The following is a 24,991-nucleotide window of genomic DNA, read 5'->3' on the forward strand; positions in this document are numbered from 1 at the left end:
TCGCACACTCAAGCTGACAATCACAAGACAAGGTGAGGTTCGCACACTCAAACTGACAATCACAAGTTTCGCACACTCAAACTGACAATCACAAGACAAGGCGAGGTTCGCACACTCAAACTGACAATCACAAGACAAGGTGAGGTTCGCACACTCAAACTGACAATCACAAGACAAGGTGAGGTTCGCACACTCAAACTGACAATCACAAGGTTCGCACACTCAAACTGACAATCACAAGGTTCGCACACTCAAACTGACAATCACAAGACAAGGCGAGGTTCGCACACTCAAACTGACAATCACAAGGTTCGCACACTCAAACTGACAATCACAAGGTTCGCACTCTCAAACTGACAATCACAAGACAAGGCGAGGTTCGCACACTCAAACTGACAATCACAAGACAAGGCGAGGTTCGCACACTCAAACTGACAATCACAAGGTTCGCACACTCAAGCCGACAATCACAAGACAAGGGAACATGGGCAGCACAGTCCAAAGACCAGAAGAGCAGGCACATCCTCATTTACCCTTTAGATAGTGAGTTGTATGTTAGTTCATCTGTATTATTCAATCTCATCCTTATTTGCCCTATAGATAGTGAGTTGTATGTTAGTTCATCTGTATTATTCAATCTCGTCCTTATTTACCCTTTAGATAGTGAGTTGTATGTTAGTTCATCTGTATTATTCAATCTCGTCCTTATTTGCCCTATAGATAGTGAGTTGTATGTTAGTTTATCTGTATTATTCAATCTCGTCCTTATTTGCCCTATAGATAGTGAGTTGTATGTTAGTTTATCTGTATTATTCAATCTCGTCCTTATTTGCCCTATAATTAGTGAGTTGTATGTTAGTTCATCTGTATTATACAATCCCGACCTTATTTACCCTTTAGATAGTGAGTTGTATGTTAGTTCATTTGTATTATTCAATCTCGTCCTTATTTGCCCTATAATTAGTGAGTTGTATGTTAGTTCATTTGTATTATTCAGTCTCGTCCTTATTTACCCTTTAGATAGTGAGTTGTATGTTAGTTCATCTGTATTATTCAATCTCGTCCTTATTTACCCTTTAGATAGTGAGTTGTATGTTAGTTCATCTGTATTATTCAATCTCGTCCTTATTTACCCTTTAGATAGTGAGTTGTATGTTAGTTCATCTGTATTATTCAATCTCGGAGGCAGGTGAAGCCATATGGCTGAAGATTTACCATTGCCTGTTTGTTTCTGGAGCTGGGAATTTCTCCAGCCTGTAAGAGATTAGTTTCTCCTTGTTTTGTAATAACTCGAGTGCCAGGTGTAACCTGAGTGATCCACTATCCTGTAAGACTCACAAAAATTAAGCCAAACCATTCTGTCTTTGAGGGTAGTCAGGTTGCAAATGAAATAATTGAACTTCCAAGTATTTTAATTTTTTTAGAAATATTATGTTGCAAATCAAATGTTTTCTTTACTGTTTGAAACAGATGTGTTTAGAAGTTAATAATGTTACATTGCTTTGCTGGTTTAAATGTTCAAAAGATATTTTCAAAACTAAAGTGTCCAACCTCACTTTCTTTGGTTTATGGACTTGTTTGCAGTGAGAATAAGTTACCTCTTTTGGTTTCTGTCTTACCTTATGATTCAGTTCTTCCAAGCTGCATGCGTGAGTTAAAGATGTGAGGTTTTTTTATATAAGTAGTTTGTAATTCTTCAGTGTTGGTACTATAAGTGGCTTGTTTTCGAAGCAATGCTGGTATGTTCTAGCTTACTTATATATATTTCTTTTACTTCAGGTAACTTCAAAACACTGCAGTTAAAATCATATATATGTACTAAGTGTATGTATGATGTTGTCATGGTTACTGACATATTTATAATTTCAAACATACGTGTGTGTGGGTGTGGATGTGTGTGTGTGTGTGTGTGTGTGTGTGCTGTGTTTGCCGTGTTTGTTTGCCGTGTTTGTCAGATTTAATTTTGTTTTCATGCTTGGTTTCACACATCTCAGGTGGGGTCTAGCTCAGTCTGTAGATCAATCGCCTGAGCTGTTTGGATCATAGGATCAAACCCCTTTGGTGGTTCCATTCTCCGATTTATTCTTATACCTTCCCAACCAGTGCCCCATGACTGATATATCAAAGACTGTGGTATGTGTGTCCTGTCTGTTATGAAAGTGCATGTAAAATATCCTTTATTACTACTGATGGAAACGTAGTGGGTTTCCTCTAAGGTTATATATCAGAATGACCACATGTTTGACATCCAATTAATAAATCAATGTTCTGTAGTGGTGTCATTAAGCCAACCAAACTGTAACTTTAACTCAGTTTAGTTGCAGCAGGCTATACATGTAATTCAGTAGTAGATTATAAATGTGATTCAGACTGCATTTTATAACAGCCCACTGAAGAAGAATGCCAACTTCTTTCTCATTAACTGTACATTAACAAAGTTCTAACCATTATTCTGCTGTACTGAACAAATAGTCCATATAGTTGAGATGTATGCCCAGAACATCATGCTTGAACTTTATTTTGTTGAACATTACAAGTATGCAAGGTGTTTTTTCACAGTTGATTGTTCTGTAGATTGTCCAGACCGAATTTGAGCTTCTAGTCTAAACTGTTATTAGTTTCAGCCCTGGAAAGTGATAACTTTGCCAATATTTATTTTTTCAGTTTCCATGATCCAAACAGTTTTAGACAGGTAGAAATGAAAAGCAATAACGTCTGTGCCAGGTTTTCTTTAGTTATCATTTCCAGACTGGCAGAAATGAAAATAATAAAATTGTTTAATTTGCCTGTTTACTGGACTGTTATACTTGGCTTCACTTGTTTAGAATGTGTGTGTTTTCTCTTCAACTCCAGAAATTACAATATTTATTGATTGCCTGGGAACAGCTTTATGGTTGCACCTCGTGTTTATTGAAGCTTAACAAGTATAATAACAAGTCTGGTGTGAGACCAGTCAGCTGGGATGTGTTCCTCCAGAAAGTGTCAGCAGCATTTTGATTGGACTAATCATTTGACCAATGACTTCTGACAAGACATCATGTTATATTTTGTACCAGAAGGACAAAGTGGTTAGGCTATTGATTTTAAGGATAGTTGTTGGTTTTTAGGTGTCTTTGAAGGAAAGAAGGAAATGTTTATTTAACTACGCACTTGAACACATTTTATTTACGGTTATATAGCGTCAGACATATGGTTATAACCACACATATTGAGAGAGGAAACCCGCTGTCACCACTTCATGGGCTATTCTTTTCGATTAGCAGCAAGCGATCTTTTATATGCACCATCCCACAGATAGGATAGTACATACAATGGCCTTTGTTACACCAGTTGTGAAGCGTTGGCTGGAACGAGAAATTGCACAGTGGGTCCACCAACGGGAATCGATCCTAGATCGATCACGCATCAGCCGAGCACTGTACCACTGAGCTGCATTCTGCCCCCCTAGCTGTTCTTGATTACAAAACCTTTTGGTGAGGTGGCAGCCAATAAATGCAGTTAATGTATAAGAGAGAAGGGTTTGGGAGTGGGGTGGGTTTGGTATTGCAAAAATAAACAATTAACTAAGAAAAGTGACATAGAAAATTGAAATGCAAAATAAATGCTATGGAACATTGAAAACACTGCAGCAATCTCCACAGCATTGACAATTGCCGTGGTTAATTGCCAGGGCCCCGTTCCACGAAGCGATCTTAGCCCTAAGATCACCGTAACTGCACAGCTAACATATGCATTTACGGTGATCTTAGCACTAAGATCACTTTGTGGAACGGGGCCCTGGGTTGTTAGGTAACTTTAGCATTATTGGTTTTTGCATGGTTTCATATTTCTCTTCTGTGGCCGTCTGTCTTTTAGCAGCATTTACATACTAGTATACTTCGTATGTAAGGTTCTTCCCAGCCAATATAACATCCTAGTTCTTGCCCTATTAGGTTGACAATTTCTCATTGTGTGACTGGCATCTGTGATGGTTTTTCCAGCAAAGGGACCACAAAAAACATCCTGTTTTGAGGGAATTTCGGTTTACAGAGGGTCCAGTTATGAGAAGTTTCACTGTAGTAACATGTTTTTGCATCCAGTTCTATATATCCCTCAATATCTGTGTGGTCCTTAACCATATGTCTGACGCCATATAACCGTAAATAATATGTGTTGAGTGTGTCGTTAATAAAACATTTCCTTCCTTCCAGTTCCATATATGGAATTTTTACATGCAATATTGTTATCTTTTTATTTTATATCCGGTGTTGAGCCACACAACCATTCACCATCAGCTTTTCTCAGAAAGTGTTCAGTGGTTGTATTTGACCTTTTTAAGATGCACTTGCTTATAGCATCTGTGATGATTGTTATTTCTGTTAATAATGTACAGGAAAATGTTTGACATACTGATAGGAATCGTGTCGTATTGGCTTTGACCTTTAAAAACTTGCATAAACAATTTTGCTGTGTTTGTGGTTTTGTGAATCCCGTTTCCTGTAAGCTTGTCTTGGGTCTTCTTATCATTTTGCCCTTTGGAATGGTTTGGATAAAATGGAAGAAATAAGAAGACTGGGAGGGTGTCTTGTTGGTTTGTGGAGTTTTTGCTGGGTCCAGATCTCATGCAACAAACATTCACATATTGCAAAAAGGAGGAAATTAAAAAGTATGTAAATACACATAGAGTCAGCAAAGTTTGAAAATGAAATACTAGTAACCGTAATCTGTTTTAATTAAGATTATAACTAGGGCGGAAAGTGGGACAGCAATCTTCCACAGAGAAACCTTTTCTTGTTGGTTACTGAAGGTTTAGTCTTTTTAGCCACATAAGCAAAGCTGAAGGGTTGGGGGAGAGTTGCACATATTCCAGTTGTTGAAAATATATTCACCTCTTCATCAGCTGAACTGTTCTTGTCATTATGATTTTTGTCATTTTAGTGGTTGATGCTATAATGCCTAGTTTGTTCCACACACAAAAAAATTGTTTTGTTTAACGACACCACTAGAGCACATTGATTTATTAATCATCAGCTATTGGACGTCAAACATATGGTCATTTTGACACAGTCACAGAGATGAAACATGCTACATTTTTTTCCATTAGTAGCAAGGAATCTTTTATATGCACTATCCCACAGACAGGATAGTACATACCACGGCCTTTAATATGCCAGTCGTGGTGCATTGGCTAGAGCGAGAAATAGCCCAATAGGCCCATCAACAGGATCGACCCTAGACCAACCGTGCATCAAGCAAGCATTTTCCCACTGGGCTACGTCCATCCCTCCGTTCCACACAAAGGTTTATAAAACATTTCTCTCACTCTTTTCTTTTCCACTCCACCTTGTATGTGATGATTGTTGTAATGGTCCTAGACATTCAATTGCCGTGACTGTGTCTTGCCAAATTCTGCTCATTCTAATTTAATAATAAGTAAAATGTTTGGCACATCATGGAGTTTTGAAAAAATGGGAACTGAAATGTGTGTTATACATGTAGATGTGTTTAGTGGAGTGTTGTAACGGTAAAGTATTCATTCTACAGGCTGTGTTAAACAGGAACTTACTTCTATACATGATTAAAAGGATGTACGGGTACCTGTTTATATTGATTTCTTACACAAATCAGGTTTTGTCTAAACGTCTTTTGGACTTAGTTTTTGTTTTTCTAATTTTTTACATTTAATTTAATACGAAATTATATCTGTTGCTATGGAATTACAGTGAACACTGGAGTGTTTGGGAAACTGTTCCTATACTATAAATAGTTTGGACATGACTTAATCATCTCTAGCTAGGTCAAAGGTCAGAGGGTGAAAACAAACATTAGTTTAATGTCTGCAAAGTAATGTACAGTATTGTTTATGGGAAACATCAGCAAAGTGACCACAGGAAAATAGCTTACTTAAAGTGTTAGTTATTTTCCAACAAATCTTCTTTACCATCTGTGAAAGCAAATATGCGTTGAATTTCTCTAAAAACATCAATAACATATTATCTGCCTATTTAAGCATGATATCTTTACCTCAGACTCCCATTGTCAGTGAAAAGACCATAAATAAAAGCTTCTTGTGATACTGAAATAAAAAATTCTATTGATCTCAGTGCCATGTCCCGAGCCCCCCAGAGTGGTCAAATTAATGCTTTCCTTCAACCCTGGAGAAATCTGGGCCTGTCTACTTATTGTATCACAGCCACAGTACCACCTCAATCATTTGTTGTCATATGGAGGTTGATGTATGGAAAGTAGTATCGCTGTTAATGCCCAACAAGGTGATTTAAATACAGGTTGCTCAAACTTGTAAAGCCTGTCCTTTTAAAAGGGGGGAAATGATTAAACTTTTACAAAAGAATTGCAGGGTACAATATTTCACGAGAACCGTTGTTCTGTTCGCGTGTCGGTTACGCAACTTTGAAATCACGAGAACTGCCAATCGGTTACGTGGTGAACTATTACATTCTAAAATTTAAAGTACCATATATCAGTAATGAAAGTAAAAATCAATTTGTTTTCAAATACATTTGAACCACCAGTGTAGCACAGAACCGTAGTTCAAGTGTTTTAGGATTAGGTAGGCCTGACTCATCGGTTACAAGAACTATATTCACGTAACTGATATCAATCGGTTACCTAAGTAAAACTCACGTGAACTGGCTTCCGGTTACCTAAGATTTTGAAATATTGTCCCCTGAATTGGTACACAAGTGTCTTATTAAAGTAGAATAATAAGTTATTAGGTTAGAAGCATAGGCAATTAGTTTAGTGCAGTACCGGGTAGGTTATTGAGTTAGTTTAATAGAGTGGAGTATACATTATCAGTAGTGTAAACTGAGGTGTGACAGACTATTGGATCAATTCCTGTCAGCAGATTTCATGAATGTTTCCTACTCCAGTGCTCCCTGACTATTTCAGCGTGTTTTACATGTAAAGAATGTGCCTATAATAAAAAAAAACCGCAACATCATAGTGTGTGGTACCACTAGGTTACCACTAGTGCCAAATAGCCTTTGATTAAAAATTGTTCTTGTAGGTCCAGATTGAACAAATATTCCTACATGTCTAAACATTGGTGTTACCACATACCTAGTTTTAAACCACTGATTGAGTTTAACACAGTTTAGGTTTTCTTCTCCAGGTGGGTGGTATGTACTGTATTATCAAAGGCTATTTAGTGGTCACAAAGCTCATTGTTTGCCCCATGCAATAACAAGCTGGGTGTAGTCTCTAATTAATGTGAAGATAAAGAGACAGGAAACGGCACTCGGTTAAGTCACAGTTTTATCTACACGCTGTCATTGATAATCTAAGTACAACAAAACCCTTCTGTTCACAGCCTCAGGTTGCATGTACATGTAGTTTTAAACAACAATCTCACTTATTAATTAAACACAGTAAAGCCTGACTAAACTGGACCCTGAACAAACCAGAACCCTGAACAAACCAGAACCGTGAACAACCTTGAATCCTGTCAAAACCAGCCAAGTTTCATGGTCCCGAATTTTGTAAAATTTTAAAAGGTGTCCCTCTAAACACCAGATCCTGTCTATATTTAATAAATATTAGGTTCCCGTCATGGTATAGTTTTTATAGATTTCATTGTATAATGTTTAAACCATGACTACATGTATAGTGCCCATAGCCTAAATTAACTAGGTTGCAAGATGGCAGTAACAATGTCATGGGGACAGCTACTTCATCTGAACTTGTTCCTAGGTATGTTAATGAATACTCCTAACAATGATACCCTCTACAAGTGTACATTTAAGTTGGGACTCAAAGGATCTGCCCTCCACACCCCACACACCCTACACATTCAAACATTATTTGTTTTTGTCAAATGATTAATTTTGTATTTCTATAAAGTGAAGAGTCTTATTTATCAGTGCTACCTATTACTGATACATTACACTAATTTTACAGCTCCCCACCCCCCCCCCCCCCCCCCCCCCCCCCCCACACACACCCTCTCCAATAATTTCCAACTCCATGCCTGCTCATGCAGTATGTTATGTACAACATACATCAAGCTATCTGTACAACTTAAAACACTTGTCTGATCGCTTTGATCTGTGCTGAGAATAGTAATAGTGAAGTGCACTTCAGTGTGAGGAGCAGGAAGGATACCTGTACACTGATGTACATGTGTTCACCATCCCGGTCAACAGCAGTAGCTTCCTTTTCTAATCCAGCTTTCCTGTTTGTCTGTATGGTTCTTGGCTCACGTTATACTCTATAATCGTGTCTTCATTAGTGTTCATGCTCAAGGTTAGTTTACTAGCTGTGGTATATCATCAGTATATCCACTGGTTTTCTTGCTGTTCATTGTATCACCAAACTGTTGAATTCCTTGAAGGAAATTTGGACCTGTTAATTCATTGGGATTTGTTTTTTTATTTACCAAAGGACCGATTTCTTTGATATCATGGACTTTATTTGCTGTTACTCGTTGATATTATGGACTTGTTAAGTGATTTCTTTATTGGTATAATGGAGTTTAAAAATCTCTGATTTCTCTGCAGTTGTCATTGACTGATTGAAAATTAATGATTTGTCTACAGACAACTGAATTCCTTGATTAAAACATATTTTATTGCATATAAGGTACAGATGGACTGGGCACAAGTTATCAAACTTACGAGGCCCTCTCCTTGATGTTGTTGGGCAATAGCTAAACTAACACTTTGGGGGGTTTTCTGGCATGATAAAGTGTTATAAATCATTGAATTGAATTTGGTCCATGAAACTTGTAACTTCAGTTTTTTATATTATGGAACATATAAATAAATAGCGACTTCACAATCTGTGAACTTATCAAACAAGTAGCTTCATTTCTCTGTCTGTGGACACTTTTACAAATAACTTCAGCAAGACGTACCAAATGAACCGAAACTTCACCAGCTGTTGTCATGGACTTACTAAACCAGCAGTAACTTCACCAACTGTTGTTATGGACTTAGCAAACCTGCAGTAACTTCACCAGCTGTCGTTATGGACATAGCAAACTTGCAGTAACTTCACAAGCTGTCGTTATGGACTTAGCAAACGTGCAATAACTTCACCAGCTGTCGTTATGGACTTAGCAAACTTGCAGTAACTTCACCAGCTGTTGTCATGAACTTAACAAATCTGTAGTAACCAGCGGCTATTTTATTTTTCTCTGACATGGATTTAATAACTTCCTCAATTATTGTACACTTATAAAACCAGTAAGCTGATATTCTGTTGTCATGGACCTAATCAGTGACTCCATCAGCTGTTGTCAGGGACATAACTAGTAACTCCATCAGCTGTTGTCATGGACCTTACCAGTAACTCCATTAGCTGTTGTCATGGACCTTACCAGTAACTCCATCAGCTGTTGTCAGGGACATAACCGGTAACTCCATCAGCTGTTGTCAGGGACCTAACCAGTAACTCCATCATCTGTGGTCATGGACCTAACCATTAATTTCATCATCTGTTGTTATGGACTTAACCATTAACGTCATCAGATATTACCATTGACCTAACCAGGAACTTCATCAATGAGTATTAAATGGATCCAATACACTTATTCTTCTTTTCATGGTTTGTGAAATATTACTTATAGTGACAAATATCCTTTTGTTAACCTTCTGTTGTATTACTTTTACATTGCAAACAGAAAATATGTCAAAATGTGTTCAGTCCTGTAAATTGAATGAACTGAACTTGTAACAGTAGATTTTGATTTAGAAAATGATATCTACTTAAACATTTTAAAAACTAATCGGCTTACAATGTTAATTTAATACTTTCAAGTGATTGGGTAAACGTAAGCATGACTTTCTGGGGTTCAGTTAGCAAGTCTTTAAAAATATTATATAATATAATGTAAATTTAATGGTCTCAATTCACTGTCACCATGGCATGGTAAAAAATTTCTTTATCATTATCACCTAACATTTATGGCTCAAATTATTATCTTTAACAGTAGATAAAAAAAATACATGTTTATAAAGTAAAAATTCAAACCAAAAGATACTTCATTATCTTAATATCTTAATTATTAATAAAAATTAATACTTTTAAATGTGTGGTTGAATTTTATTGGTGTCCATATTCTGTTTAGTATGTAATTCAATGTAGAAACTAAGAACTATCTTTATCAATGTTGTAGTTCATTTATTTATTTTACTATTATCTTCGGTACTACTACTATATGCATGTGCTATCACTAGTGTGTAGTGCTTTTAGTTATTTGATGTTGTGTAGGTAGTAGTACAATAGAATATGTATGCTGGACAACCAACTTAATATTTTTCAGAATTTTAAATCGAACTGAAAATGTTCATCTGATAGCAAACATTCTGATTATTGGTTTTGATTTTTGAACATTCTTGTATTATTTTAAAAGCATTTGCTTACTTTAACAGCTTAATTTTTATGATCAAAAATCAAATGAGCTTTTTGTGGAGTTTTTAATTATTATTATTATAAATGAAAACTTTGATTGGTTGGCTGTCTGTACATGCGGGATCATCACCTTTGTGGAGCATCATTATTGCATGTGGTTGTATAGATAGTAGTAGATGGGTTTTTTATCATTTCTGATGAAGTGTTCATAATTCATGTTATTTTTTAATTGTTACTAATTAACAATTTATTGTCATAACAAATACCAATATAAATAATTTTCTTTTATTACTAAAAACCTTTTCATTTAAGGTTAAAACACACATTTATTGCTTATCTTTATTATTTAAATTATACATTAATTAAAAGAAAAGAGTTTATTTTATAATTTTAATGTTTAGTCTATTTGTTATAAAAATGCTTATACATTGTAATTGGATGCTTTAACAATAGTATGTGCTGAGTAGGCACCATACTCCAGACTATACCTTAAATGAAAATTTTAAAAACAAGAACAAAAATCCCAAAACACTTGAGAAATATTTGAATTGTGAAACTTTATTTCATTTGGTCAGAATGTTTTCTCCTTCATACACCATGAAATAAATGCAATATACATAAATTATTCTACATTAGACATCAAAAAATTAATATAAATGTCTACATGTGTATAATGATATAAAATGATCAGAAATTACACTATAATATGATTCATATTGGTATTTGTTGTCATGGTAGTAATGTAGATTCTCCTTGTTTAATCTTGCATGTGTTTTACTATTAATTAGCATTATATAGTCGTATAGTTTCCTATCTTCTTTATGTTGATATTTATTTGATTTTCTACGTGAGAATTTTGTTCCAGATCACCATCCCACACTTTCACTTTTTAGCTTTGTTTATTTTATTTTGTTTGATTTTCCCCAGTGTTTTGTTTTGTTTTCTCCTATTTGAGTTTGTTTTGCTGTCTCCTGTAGTTCCTTCAAGGGCTCAATGAAGCGCACAATGAGTTTGGGTCGCCTCAATAGAAAACGAAACCCGCCAAAACCCACAGAACATCGGCATGCCTTGTGAGTACCTGCCCTTTTCATTGAGTTACCTCCCCTTTAATTTGGGGTACATACCCTAATTATACTGGCTGGGTTTTTTGCTGCTTTGATTTTCATTTGGTTGGGCATGTTTTTGTGTGTCTATTTTTGGCCATGTTGGTTTTGTAGTATGCTGGCTGTTTAATTAAAGTTTACAATTGTTTGATGTACTTGTGCATCTGCATTGGTCTACTTCGCTTCTTGTTTGTTTTGTAGTAGACTTGCAGGTTGTTTTTCTTGTTATTGTATTTTTTCTTTTCTTTTATCATTTATTTTAATTCATTGAGACAGAATGGCAAATAAACTTAATTATCTATATTAATATAAATATAAAATCAGAAATTCTTTTATTAAAAATGTTTATATATATATTTTCAACATCTGTAATCTTTTTTTTTTAATCTCAAGGTTAAGAATTAATCCAATTTGTGGTATTCATTTCATAGTATAATTATTCATGAACACATGTAATTGAAAATTAGTAACAAAATCCTGTACTTAATTCCTAATGCTATTATCTTAAACAGAAATAACTTTGTATGAAATATGTACAAGTCAATTTGTGTAACAAGTCAATTTGTTTAAAAGAAGTCAATTTGTGCAGAGGAATCAATGTCAGGAATGTTAATTGAAGATTTCAAAATTAAAATCTCTTTGATTATTTTGTTATTTGTGTAATGTAAGTATGTAAATTAATTGCATAACTTTAATTTGGACAATCTGTTATATGTCTACATCTACTAAACACAAGCTAGTTTTATTCTATGGAAATGTGTGCTTGTTGTGCTTTGGATATACTGTATTGGAAAAATCTGCTATGTTGCCTGTATTTTTGACTTGCATGCAATGCCTTCTGTCAGTCAATGGCATGTTGCTTCTTGCTAGGTGTACAGCCATCAGACCCTTTAACACTCCGTTAAAGTCAAGTCAAAGTTTGGTTGTATATAAAGCTAATATGTGATCATATTTGCACTTGCATTCTTGGCCTCTCTTTCAAGATGTCATTCTTCTACATATTGGTTTTATTTTGTGATGAAGTTTCAAGGTTTTTTTTTAATTCAATTTAAACTTAGTTTTAAAAACAAAAGCCAGGTAAAGGTTTAGTTAAGGTTTCATTGATTGTTTTTAACTCTTTAATTCTTTAATAGCAGACTTTTACCTTTGGTATTGATGATTACAATGTGTTCTGGAATACTTTATTTATTTGGTATGAATTTTAACCAAGTGAGTATCTTTAAATAAATGTGATCTTGGAGCAAGATAGAAATTTTGGCAACAACCTGGAGGAATCTTAATGATTAAAGCAGTTCAAGCGCTATAGCAAAAACATTAGACAATACAGTGGAACCTCGTTAGTCCGGAAAGTATGGTTATTAAAAAAACCGTCCGGATTAATGAATTTCCGGATTACTGAAATGTACGTGATGAGTAACCTCCCTTGATTCACAAACAAAATAAAAACAACACATTTGATTTTTAGAACCAAACATTTCTTCAACCAGTTTTGCTCTGATGATCTGCCTCGTGGTGTGAATAAGCGCTATTTGCATGTCCATGAGGCCAGTCTACTATTCAGTAGTGTACTGCCAGGTGCTTGTCTTAAAGTTAGAAAATGCGATTAAATAAAATGAAATACTGTTTAAGACATGTTGCATTGTTGATACTAAATGTTTGATTACTAGCGACAAGTTTTAAATTTTATTAGTCGTGTTTTGTCGTACCAGTTAATGTTGTAAATCTAGGCCACGTGGTTGAGTTCATTTCCACGAAGTGGGTACGTTGTTGAGGAATGCATATATTGTTTCTCAGTTATTCATTATTAGTTTAAAGTTTCTACGTTTACAGATTATATTTTAAACATATTAAATGGTGAAATTATAATTCATTTCTGCTATATCTACTGATATAATATAAACGTCAACATGATACATCCCTCCATCCCTAGCACAGAAATACAACTTCCTCAAAACCGGCGTGAAACTGAATGAGCAATGTTCCACTTGTGAAAGAGTCACAAGCCATTGTTTTGATAGCAATAACATATAAAGACGTTTCTTTAGTCTTTATTTTGGGTGACTGGCAATACTCTTGAGTTGGACACCAAAACAATTATGAACAATATTCAGTAATAAATCATACAGGTAAGTTAGGAGGGTAGTTACAAAACGAGGTCATGGGGTACCGTAGGGTATGATCAAGAGTTACCCACTTTTAAAAATGAAATATTATTGTTTTTTTTCATAAAATAAAACAGCCAGTCTGGTCATAGATCAAAGAAATTATATTTTTAAAAAACAACAAACACTTGTGCTCTATCCGACTAACACTAAATAAACACAGGTGAATAGTTAAATAAACTGCGGTGTGAAACCCCGTGCAACTATTTTATCTCTGTCGATTCCTTGAGCATTAATTGCCTTAATTGGAGGATTACTTTTATGTTCAATCAGCAGAGACCGGTCAAACAAAGCAATTTGCCTATACTTTTTACATTTGGTTCAGAATTATGACCGTCCGGTTCCGGAAGCTGAATATCTGGATTAATGAATAACTTTACTGAGTGGTCATTTCGTTTTGCAAAAAAAACGTCTGTAAGGTGAGGATTCCGGACTATTGGAGTCCGGACTAACGAGGTTCCACTGTGGCAGGGTTTAAAATGTTTCAGGACAAGAATGTGGTGTTCTTTAAATGCTTGGCACACAGATCAGATCACTACCGGTTTGTTACATATATTATTTATTGTTCATCGCCCCGTTCCATGAAGCAATCTTAGCACTAAGATCACCTTAAATGCATAACTACCTTATGCACTTAAGAAGATCATAATGCTAAGATCGATTCATGGAACGGGGCCCAGATCTCCAACTCTGATGCATGTGCCTTTGATTTTATGGTCAGATCTACTTTTTACTGGTTGTGTCTGCTGTGGATCATACATGGATTGTTATTGGTCAAATTTTCTTTGATACATGGATTGTTATTGGTCAAATTTTCTTTGACACATGGATTGTTATTGGTCACATTTTCTTTGACACATGGATTGTTATTGGTCATATCTACTACTAATTCTTGTATTATTATTATTGGTTAAATGTACTTTGATATAATGTACTTGCATTGTTATTCATCATATATACTTTAATACTTTTTATTGTTATTGGTCAGATGTACTTTGATACTTGCATTGTTATTGGCTATATACTTTAATTATTGCATTGTTATTCGTCAGATCCATAAAAGGTGCAGTCTCTAGTGTATTTTAATATTTAATCATTTATATTAGTATTGATATTGATGCTGTTGTATAGCATTGTGTAAGTTTTGGTTTTATTAGAACTGCATTGTACATGTTTGCAGCAATATAAACTAATATTTCATTCATCAGTTCAAAAACTTTCTATGCCATCCATCTATTTATCACATAACCAAACCCATCCCATCCAATCATCTCCTAACCCAATCCATCCATCCATGTATCCATCCATCCATCCATCAATCAATCCATCCATATATCCATCCTTCCATCCATCCAAACATCCTTCCATCCATATATCTATCCTTCCATCCATCCAAACATCCATCCATCCATCCATCCATCCATCCATCCATCCATCCATCCATCCATCCATCCATCCATCCATCCATCCATCCATCCATTCATCCATCCATCCATCCATCCACCCATCCATTCATCCACCAAACCATCCATCCATCCATCCATCCTTTCATCCATCCACCCATCTATCCATCCATCTAATCATCCGTCTAGCCAAATATAATATGTCTATCCATTCATTCAGTTATTGATTGAATTACGAGCACTATATCACACTGCCGAGTGCTGACCATACAGCTTCAATTTGTCAACTGTTGCTTTATACATGTACATGTATTATATAGCTGATTGTTGTCTTTTTATTCACAACAGCCCATGTGACTGTGTTGTTCGAACGCCAGAAAATCACCATACATGGTAGGAACATCCTCATTTCATCTCTCTCTCTCCTTCACTTCACGTCCATCATTGTCGTCTGGTAGTTTGCACCATGAGTATCATTGCTTTTGTTCCACTCTTTGTCTCGCTTCTTTGTCTTGTCTTTTCATGTCACTGTCATGTTGTAGGTGTAGTACATTATGTACATGCACATGTTGTTGTACTAATTCAAACAGAAATGGTGTCAGCAGTAATATTTTTAGCATCTTGTTTAAGATTGTTCAAGTATGAACATAAGATACTCTATTCTCTTTATTGTGTTGCCTTTATGATATAAAAAGGTGAGAAATAGATATTAATATTAGTTTTCTGACAGTATCGAACTATTGAATTAAAATTTCACATTAAAGTTTTGCATTTTTATCAGTTTCTCACAAACTGTAAGTTCTAGGTCAGTGAAACTTGGTTTATAGTTGCACGTATGGATGTTCATCACAGTGCAGTGAAACTTGGTTTATAGTTGCACGTATGGATGTTCATCACAGTGCAGTGAAACTTGGTTTATAGTTGCACGTATGGATGTTCATCACTGTGCACCAAAAATATTTATGGTAAGAGAGACATCTAATTTTGCAGAATTGTTGTGTTAGTATAAACATGACATGTTGCTGTGTACAGTTAAGTAAAGTGAAATAATGGCTGTGTATGTAATAGCTGGACAATAACTGCCAGTATGTAATAACTAAAAGAGCAGTTTGGCCAGTAAGTTCAACTGACAGTATGATATCCATCTATATTCATTTACTGCCTGCTGGAAATGGAATGGACCAGAATTTAAATTGACTGAAAACTCAATGATAAAAATAAAAGGAACCTATACATGCATGTTAAATGTACTATTTTCATTTCATGAATAATGTACACATGCCTACTCCCATTCAAGAATTCACTGTGACATTAACCTCAAATACTAGTGTTATCAATGATAAGCACCATTCCTGTTTGAGAATCAATGTTGTACTTAGTTCACTGCTTTTGTCTAGTAGTATTTATATTTGCTGTAAAACATAAAATTATTGTAAGGAAGTTATTAATGTGAAAAATTTGAACGATGTATTGGCACAATACCTACTTAGTGCTTTACTTTTTAACTGATAACACTACCTAGAATGAAACTCAAAGCAAGAACACAAGAAAATAATATGCGTGTCACCTGGAATTTCTTTAATGAGTTTATTTTTTGTAGTAAAATTTATGGCTATTTTTTCTTAAAAGTAAAGAATTGCAAAAAGGGGAAGCAATTTGTATCTTCCTCTAACCCCAATGCTCACCCTCCTGGTAACAAGAACAAAACAACAGAATGAAAGCATAATAGAGGTGTACATGTACATCCATTAAAAAAAAAACATGATTTGAAATCTGACTTGTATATATGTATGTATTTACCCATAAGGATCTTCATTGACACCCACTAGCCAATGTATTCTTTGTGCATTCAGTCATTCATTCCAAAGTGCTTTTTACATTACCTCGTGGCACTTATGGCCTCAGCTCCTATATTACTCCCCTCACACACACCCCTCACTCCATGTCTTTTTTCATATACACACCCCGCTCCATGTTATTGCTTTGATAACATAAGGGAGTTGATCTAGTTCAGTGGGTAGAGTCCTTTGATAACACAAGGGAGTTGATCTAGTTCAGTGGGTAGAGTCCTTTGATAACACAAGGGAGTTGATCTAGTTCAGTGGGTAGAGTCCTTTGATAACACAAGGGAGTTGATCTAGTTCAGTGGGTAGAGTCCTTTAATGTAATGCTTGCATTGTAGGGTCAAATCACATTAGTAGACATATTTTCTGGTTGGGTTTTTGTCCCATCCCAACCAGTGCATCATGGCTGATTTATCAAAGGTCATGGTATGTGCTGTCCTGTGTGGAATAGTGCATATAAAAGATCCCTTACTGCTAATGGAAAAATATAGCAGGTTTCATCTCTAAGATTACGTATCAGCACATGTTTGACATCCAGTGGGGGATGATTAATAAATCAATGTGGTGAAGTGATGTTGTTAAACAAAACAAACTTTTGAAAGTACGAGATAAAACTAGAGTATACTGCATGCTGGTGTGATATGGAGAACGGTCTGACTCAGCGCTCTAATGGCGGAGAAGCTGAAATATAAATCATAATATCAACATGACAAGAGGTAGGCAGCAGTTACGCAGGTGTAGCCAGACTAATTGGTTATAAAACTGAGGCAGTTTGCAGAGCACATAGACTTGAGCTGTTCTACAGCTGCAGCTCTTGGTTCTGTCAGGCAGATCCTGCAGTGTCATACACAGAATAAGGAAATGTTTTATTTAACAACACAGTCAACACATTTTATTTACGGTTATATGGCGTCGGACATACGGTTAAGGACCACACAGATATTGAGAGAGGAAACCTGCTGTCGCCACTTCATCGGCTACTCTTTTCGATTAGCAGCAAGGGATCTTTTATATGCACCATCCCATAGACAGGATAGCACATACCATGGCCTTTGTTACACCAGTCGTGGTGCACTGGCTGGAGCGAGTGTCATACACGAAATACTTCAGCTGAGCTTATTCCAGGAATTACCACAGGATGGGTAAAAGGTGGGATGTGTGGGATTTAAAAAAAATTAATACTACAATTGTATTTACAAAATACAGCCAAAATTAATATAATATAATGCAATGTCACCTTACATTACTTATGTGATATTCTCCATGAATGTTTTTTGTATGGTACTCTTCCCTCTGCGGGGCAGGACGTAGCTCAGTGGTACAGCACTCGTCTGAATCGTGATCAATCTAGGATCGATTCCTGTCAGTGGGCCCATTGGGCTATTTCTCGTTCCAGCCTGTGCTCCACAGCTGGTTTAACAAAGGCTGTGGTATGTACTGTCCTGTCTGTGGGATGGTACATATAAAAGATCCCTTGCTGCTAATCGAAAAGAGTAGCCCATGAAGTGGCGACAGCAGGTTTCCAGTCCCATTCTCTCTTTGGTCCTCTGTTGGCATTATTCTGTGATTACAGAAGAAGGGTTGATACAAATCTCAATTCAGTCAGTAGAGTACTCCTCTAAAATGTAGAAGATTTATTCTATGACTACGTGTCAGAATTATCCAATGTTTGACTTACAATAGCCGATGATTAATGAATTAATGTGCTCTAGGGGTGTCACCGAACAAAACAAACTTCTTCTTTTTTTTTTACATGTTCTCTAGTGGTGTCCTTAAACAAAACCTTAAAAAATTTAGATTTGTGTTTCCTGTATTAAAAGTAAAGTTTGTTTTATTTAACGACGCCGCTAGAGCACATTGATTTTTTTATCTTATCATCGGCTATTGGACATCAAACATATGGTCATTCTGACACTGTTCTTAGAGGAAACCCGCTGTCGGCACATAGGCTACTCTTTTTATGACAGGCAGCAAGGGATCTTTTATTTGCGCTTCCCACAGGCAGGATAGCATAAACCATGGCCTTTGTTGAACCAGTTATGGATCACTGGTCGGTGCAAGTGGTTTACACCTACCCATTGAGCCTTGCGGAGCACTCACTCAGGGTTTGGAGTCGGTATCTCGATTAAAAATCCCATGCCTCGACTGGGATCCGAACCCAATACCTACCAGCCTGTAGACCGATGGCCTGCCATGACGCCACCGAGGCCGGTCCTGTATTAAAGTCATTGACCTATAATTCCCAAGATAGCTCCTATTATGTCTGACCTAAAGTTCATTGTGAGCAACTAGAAACATCCAGATGACCAGAAACAGTTTCTATCTGTCAGCATTGATAACTGAAGCAACAACAAGATGTAAATAATATATAATTTAATGACAAAGAAACAAAAACAACTAATAGGCAAAATATTTTACACTAATAACTAAGGTCAGTATCTTTAAAAATAATTAATTGGAATAAACACACACCTGAACATGAGCAAAAACACTGGGTATTAGACCAGTAATTATTTTACAACTGGTGTCCTCTTCAAATACTGTAAAATACTTTATTTTCCCCATTTAATTAAAATGAGTTCGTTCGTGAGCATTTACTTTTGCGAATCCCCCATTCCTTCCCCAGTAAAAAAACTGAAGTACTGGTACTGATGTCAGTCATTTTGACGTTTATTATTTACAAAATGCTGTAAGCTTACGCAAGGAGCTCAGACTACCCTGTGTACTTTTTCGTAATCCTCAAACTTGTTATAAAAAAATGAGCGAAAACAAAATTAAATTTGAAGGCACTATGCTAATTCAAGTTTGATTTGTACTTAAATATTATCATGGAATTTATTTTCACAAATTTTATTCAAATGCAAAAAAATATATATATATTTCTTATGGAAATTAAGTATTTTACAATAGTGTCAGGATTTCTTGTTTAATAATATATCATCTGTGATTTCAATGTCTATTATTATTTTTCAGTATAATATGTTATGGTATTATATTTGTATGGATACAGTACTACCGATTGTTATATTTGTATGGATACAAATGTTAAACTAACAAGGTTGTTACAAGAACAGAAGGCTGTCATCAGGTTACATGTGTTCCAGTGTTTGTTTTGGAGACTCTTACTATCCTTCACAACATGGTCACCTGTATTCTGAAATCAAAATGATAAAACCATTATCAAAAAGAAAATTTAAGCTTTCATAAACAGATGAAAAAAACCCTGATGATTCATCTGTCATTTGGTTTACTTAAAGAATATGAATCAAAGAGTTTGGCGCCAAATATATTGGCAGTTTATCTTAATGTTTGTAAAAGAATAGAAAAAGTATAATTTTGTTCATCTTCCTCTCTTGAAACATTACAAAGTTAACACTGATGAAGAAGTTTGGCTTCATCTATATTGACTCATTCAGCTATCTCCAGTTACATATATTAACATTATCATTCTTGTGTCATCTTCATGTACAAAAATATCATAGATGCTAAAAACATACATTTATTACAGTATTTAATTCTTTTTGTCACTACAAAATATAACTGGTTTTTGTTACATAGAATTTCATATTTTGTTACAAACAAATCACAACAAAACCACTTAGTTTAGATCTGGAAGATTTTATTGAGTTAAAAAACAAAACCCCAATGTCTGGTTCTTTTTAATGAGAGCAGATTTTCCAGAAACCGGAGTAGATAATACTTTCCAACCTGAAGAATCCATTGAGTTGTGGCCATGTCTTGCCAATAAAAAGTATCACTTAGCTGATTAAGTGTTTTACATAATTGAAAATGTCTGTTTTCTGGCTCAGATCTCATACTGCATTCATCAAAGCACTAATGGGCTTATGCATAATAAACAGGCAGTAGAGCATAGATCACTTATCTCACTCAGCCTTTTTCATGTTGTATGTGAGTAGAACGTAACATGATTGACTCAATTTTATCATGGGTTGATTCTCCTAAGACAGATCTATTGTATGGGTTTGGGGTTTGTTTGTTTTTTGTTTTTTGTTCATCTTCCATGACTAGTTTATCAAACGTTGTGGTATGTGCTATTCTGTATGTGACAAACTGCATATCAAAGACTTTTTGCTAATTATTACACAACTGTTTTCTATCAGGACATTTGTCAAATCGCCAAATGCAAATTAAAGCTGAATTTGGCAAACGTATTTGACTGTAATATTGTTTATACACAATTTTGCACTGACATGATAGCACATACCATGATATTTTATGTTCCAGTTGAGGGGAAGAAAAAACAATAAGCCCTCCAAGAAATATGTGTCCTACAAGCAGTTTTATCTCAGGTGAATATGCTCTACCCCTGAGTACATATCCATCTCATACAAACCAGAATTCAAGGGGTATTTTATTAAAACAACAAAATAACAACAAAATCATTGACAATGTGAATATGTGTGATACTTTCTTCTGATACATACCTGTTCTATATTTAATAGCAGGTGTTACAATGTGAGAACCGGTATGCAACAGTCACGTGTTCCTAAAATCATTGTTTACAGGTGGCCTTCCTAGACTTAATTTTATTGTAAATTTTTTAAGGCTTGAGACTGCAAACATACACAATACATGTATTAAAATAACAAAATTATTATATTGCTTGAGACTGCAAACATACACAATACATGTATTAAAATAACAAAATTATTATATTGCTTGAGACTGCAAACATACACAATACATGTATTAAAATAACAAAATTAGTATATTGCTTGAGACTGCAAACATACACAATACATGTATTAAAATAACAAAATTAGTATATTGCTTGAGACTGCAAACATACACAATACATGTATTAAAATAACAAAATTATTATATTGCTTGAGACTGCAAACATACACAATACATGTATTAAAATAACAAAATTAGTATATTTACCAGTAGGTTTTTCATTTGCAGATGTATTTGGTTAATGCCATTGTTTTACAGCTAATTCAGTGTCTTAAAAGAATTAAAGTTAACCTAACAATTTCCTTTCTATTAAAATTCACCCATGCTAAATTTATTTCCTTCAAATCTTAAACTAAGCTATTTTGAATTTCATATATGCATCTCAGTAAGAAAACAAGGTTTATTAACAGCAACAAACAGCTCATTATTAACAGCAACAAATAGATCATGGTCACTGGCAGCAATTTTAATCTCTCATATTATTGTACATGCTCGAACAAGTGACCCCGAGAAAAACCTCCACTGTTAGCACTCTTTTGCAAATATTACCTGTAATAACTGCTGCATTTGAACAATAATCACCTGTTAAACCGGATAACCCTGTTGCCCTTGGAGACAGAAAAGAAGATTGTAGGTCCGATTAGGCTGTTGGGATCCCCTGCTTAACGGAGGGCTGTCAATATTTGTCTTTCTGACGTAAACAAAGAGAGGGTAAAGCCCACAATGGTGGGCTTCTTGGAGCCAAGTTAGTAGGATCAAAGGGATTTATCCTGAAGGATATGAGGAAAATGGCAGACATTGTTTTTGGCTGTCATTGCACGATTTCCTTTTCTTCACCTGTTACTCTCAAAATTATTTCTAGCAAATTTTACATAAAATTTGTATTTTTGTCAGTTTATTTTGATAAAAAAAAAAAATCTTTCTTTTATTTATTTTTTTGGTTCAAAATATATTTTGATAATTTTTTCTAATGTTCAGACTCGTTAAGAGAAATTTGAATATACTTGAATAATATTGAAGTATTTCATATTTGCTAAATAGAAAGTACTACATGAGTACTTTGCGATATAAATTGTAGAAAAAAAACTAATTGTTGAGAATATATGTACTATACAGTCATCCTAGATGTCAAGCAACCATATGGAGAATTTGGGGTTCATTTCGTTTTTAAAATATCAGTGATTAGCCACAGTGCTAATCAATTTAATCTGTTTAACATTTTCGAATTGTGTGGCAATATCTGAAACTTGAGTATGGAATCGTGATGCAATTCTGAACATAAATCTTGCCTGGAAGAATTCCTAAGACCTGTTATCTAACAAATAGGTACTTGATACAGCCAGCTTCATTTAATCGCATATCAGTTTATAGAATAACTCGGTGATATGTATATTATTCTGAGCAAAATGTTCCAAAGAAGTATTAGCAAACCCTGCAAGTAACAAAATGTCTACAGCTAAAAACAGGCTGTGAAAAAATGTCAAATATAGTCCACAGTAAAAAAAAAAAAAAGTGCCGTAAAGAATTAAAAACTCCACAGCTTTGAAGATTGACATATGGGCAATTAAAGTGTTTGTATTTTTAAGTGACCTTTTATATAACAAGTTGCATCTTGTCATTAGATGATATGTGGGAATATTATTGAGATTTCTTTTTAAGGCAGATTGCTGCTAGTTCAAATAGATGAACACTTGAGCATATTCAGCTGGCATATCAGTGGCCGTGGTATGTGCTATCCTGTCTGTGGGACGGTGCATATAAAAGATACCTTGCTACCAAGGAAAAAATGTAGCTGGTTTCGTCTCTAAGACCAGTTGTTTATATCCAATATTTGATTACCGATACCAAATGTTTGACATCCAATAGCTGATGATTAATAAATCAATGTGTTCTTAAAGGTGTCCTTAAAACAAAAACAAATTAAAAAACTTGATTAGATTAGATTTGACTTTCATAACAAATATCTAGTCATGTATTGAAATATGGAAGTTGCCTAATCTTTTTTGTCATTTGAATCTTTGATTTATGTTAACTATTCATGGATAACCATAGAACTGCTATATGAAGTTTTCTAACTGGCAGGTTAAAGCCATTCCAAACTTGATGAAATGTGAGATGGGGGGTGGTAGGAACCCTATTTCTAACTGGCAGGTTAAAGCCATTCCAAACTTGATGAAATGTGAGATGGGGGGTGGTAGGAACCCTATTTCTAACTGGCAGGTTAAAGCCATTCCAAACTTGATGAAATGTGAGATGGGGGGTGGTAGGAACCCTATTTCTAACTGGCAGGTTAAAGCCATTCCAAACTTGATGAAATGTGAGATGGGGGGTGGCAGGAACCCTATTTCTAACTGGCAGGTTAAAGCCATTCCAAACTTGATGAAATGTGAGATGGGGGGTGGTAGGAACCCTATTTCTAACTGGCAGGTTAAAGCCATTCCAAACTTGATGAAATGTGAGATGGGGGGTGGTAGGAACCCTATTTCTAACTGGCAGGTTAAAGCCATTCCAAACTTGATGAAATGTGAGATGGGGGGTGGTAGGAACCCTATTTCTAACTGGCAGGTTAAAGCCATTCCAAACTTGATGAAATGTGAGATGGGGGGTGGTAGGAACCCTATTTCTAACTGGCAGGTTAAAGCCATTCCAAACTTGATGAAATGTGAGATGGGGGGTGGTAGGAACCCTATTTCTAACTGGCAGGTTAAAGACATTCCAAACTTGATGAAATGTGAGATGGGGGGTGGTAGGAACCCTATTTCTAACTGGCAGGTTAAAGCCATTCCAAACTTGATGAAATGTGAGATGGGGGGTGGTAGGAACCCTATTTCTAACTGGCAGGTTAAAGCCATTCCAAACTTGATGAAATGTGAGATGGGGGGTGGTATAGGAACCCTATTTTTTTCATGCCTGTGGGTCTGCTATATCATTGTCCCTATGTATTCATGGTCTAAACCAAATTTTAACTGCACATTCCATTTATAGTTGTTTTCATGCATATATCCAGCTTCATTTCAAGCACACTGTCCTGGGCACATACCTCAGCAATCTGGGCTATCTGTCAACGACAGTGTGTTAGTGGTTAGTTATTTATGGTTAGTTATTTTTGTTTCAACTTATTTTCGTGCTTATATTCAATTAAGGTTCAAGCATGCTGTCCTGGGCACACACCTCAGCTATCTGGGCTGTCTGTCCAGGACAGTAGTTAGTTGTTAATTGTTAGTGGTTAGTCAGAGAAAAGAGGGTGGATGTAGTGGCCTTACACCTACCCAATGAGTTGTTAAAACTCACTCTGGGTGGGAGCCGGTACCGGGCTGTGAGCCCTGTACCTACCAGCCTGTAGTCTGATGACTTAACCACGAGGCCGGTATGGTTATTGAGAGAGACGTTGGTGTAGTGGCTTTACTCCTACCCAGATGTGAACCCAG

At 35.4% G+C, this 24,991-nt stretch overlaps 1 protein-coding gene across 7 annotated transcripts in view; it reads left to right on the forward strand.

Moving 5' to 3' along the window:
• Positions 1-24,991, forward strand: part of LOC121383342 (ras GTPase-activating protein nGAP-like) — a 222,678-nt gene that overhangs the window by 132,609 nt on the left and 65,078 nt on the right. For 4 of the 7 annotated variants that reach the window (XM_041513308.1, XM_041513309.1, XM_041513315.1 and 1 more), the window contains 2 exons: positions 11,331-11,423; positions 15,370-15,414. The exons of 1 other annotated variant lie outside the window; for it this stretch is intronic. In XM_041513308.1, the coding sequence (XP_041369242.1) occupies positions 11,331-11,423; positions 15,370-15,414 (138 nt within the window). The remainder of the gene's footprint in view (positions 1-11,330; positions 11,424-15,369; positions 15,415-24,991) is intronic. 2 more of the 7 variants (XM_041513310.1, XM_041513311.1) reach the window with 2 other exon arrangements.

This window comes from Gigantopelta aegis, chromosome 10 (assembly GCF_016097555.1).
Source record: "Gigantopelta aegis isolate Gae_Host chromosome 10, Gae_host_genome, whole genome shotgun sequence".
In the NCBI taxonomy this organism is placed as follows: Eukaryota; Metazoa; Mollusca; class Gastropoda; order Neomphalida; family Peltospiridae; genus Gigantopelta; species Gigantopelta aegis.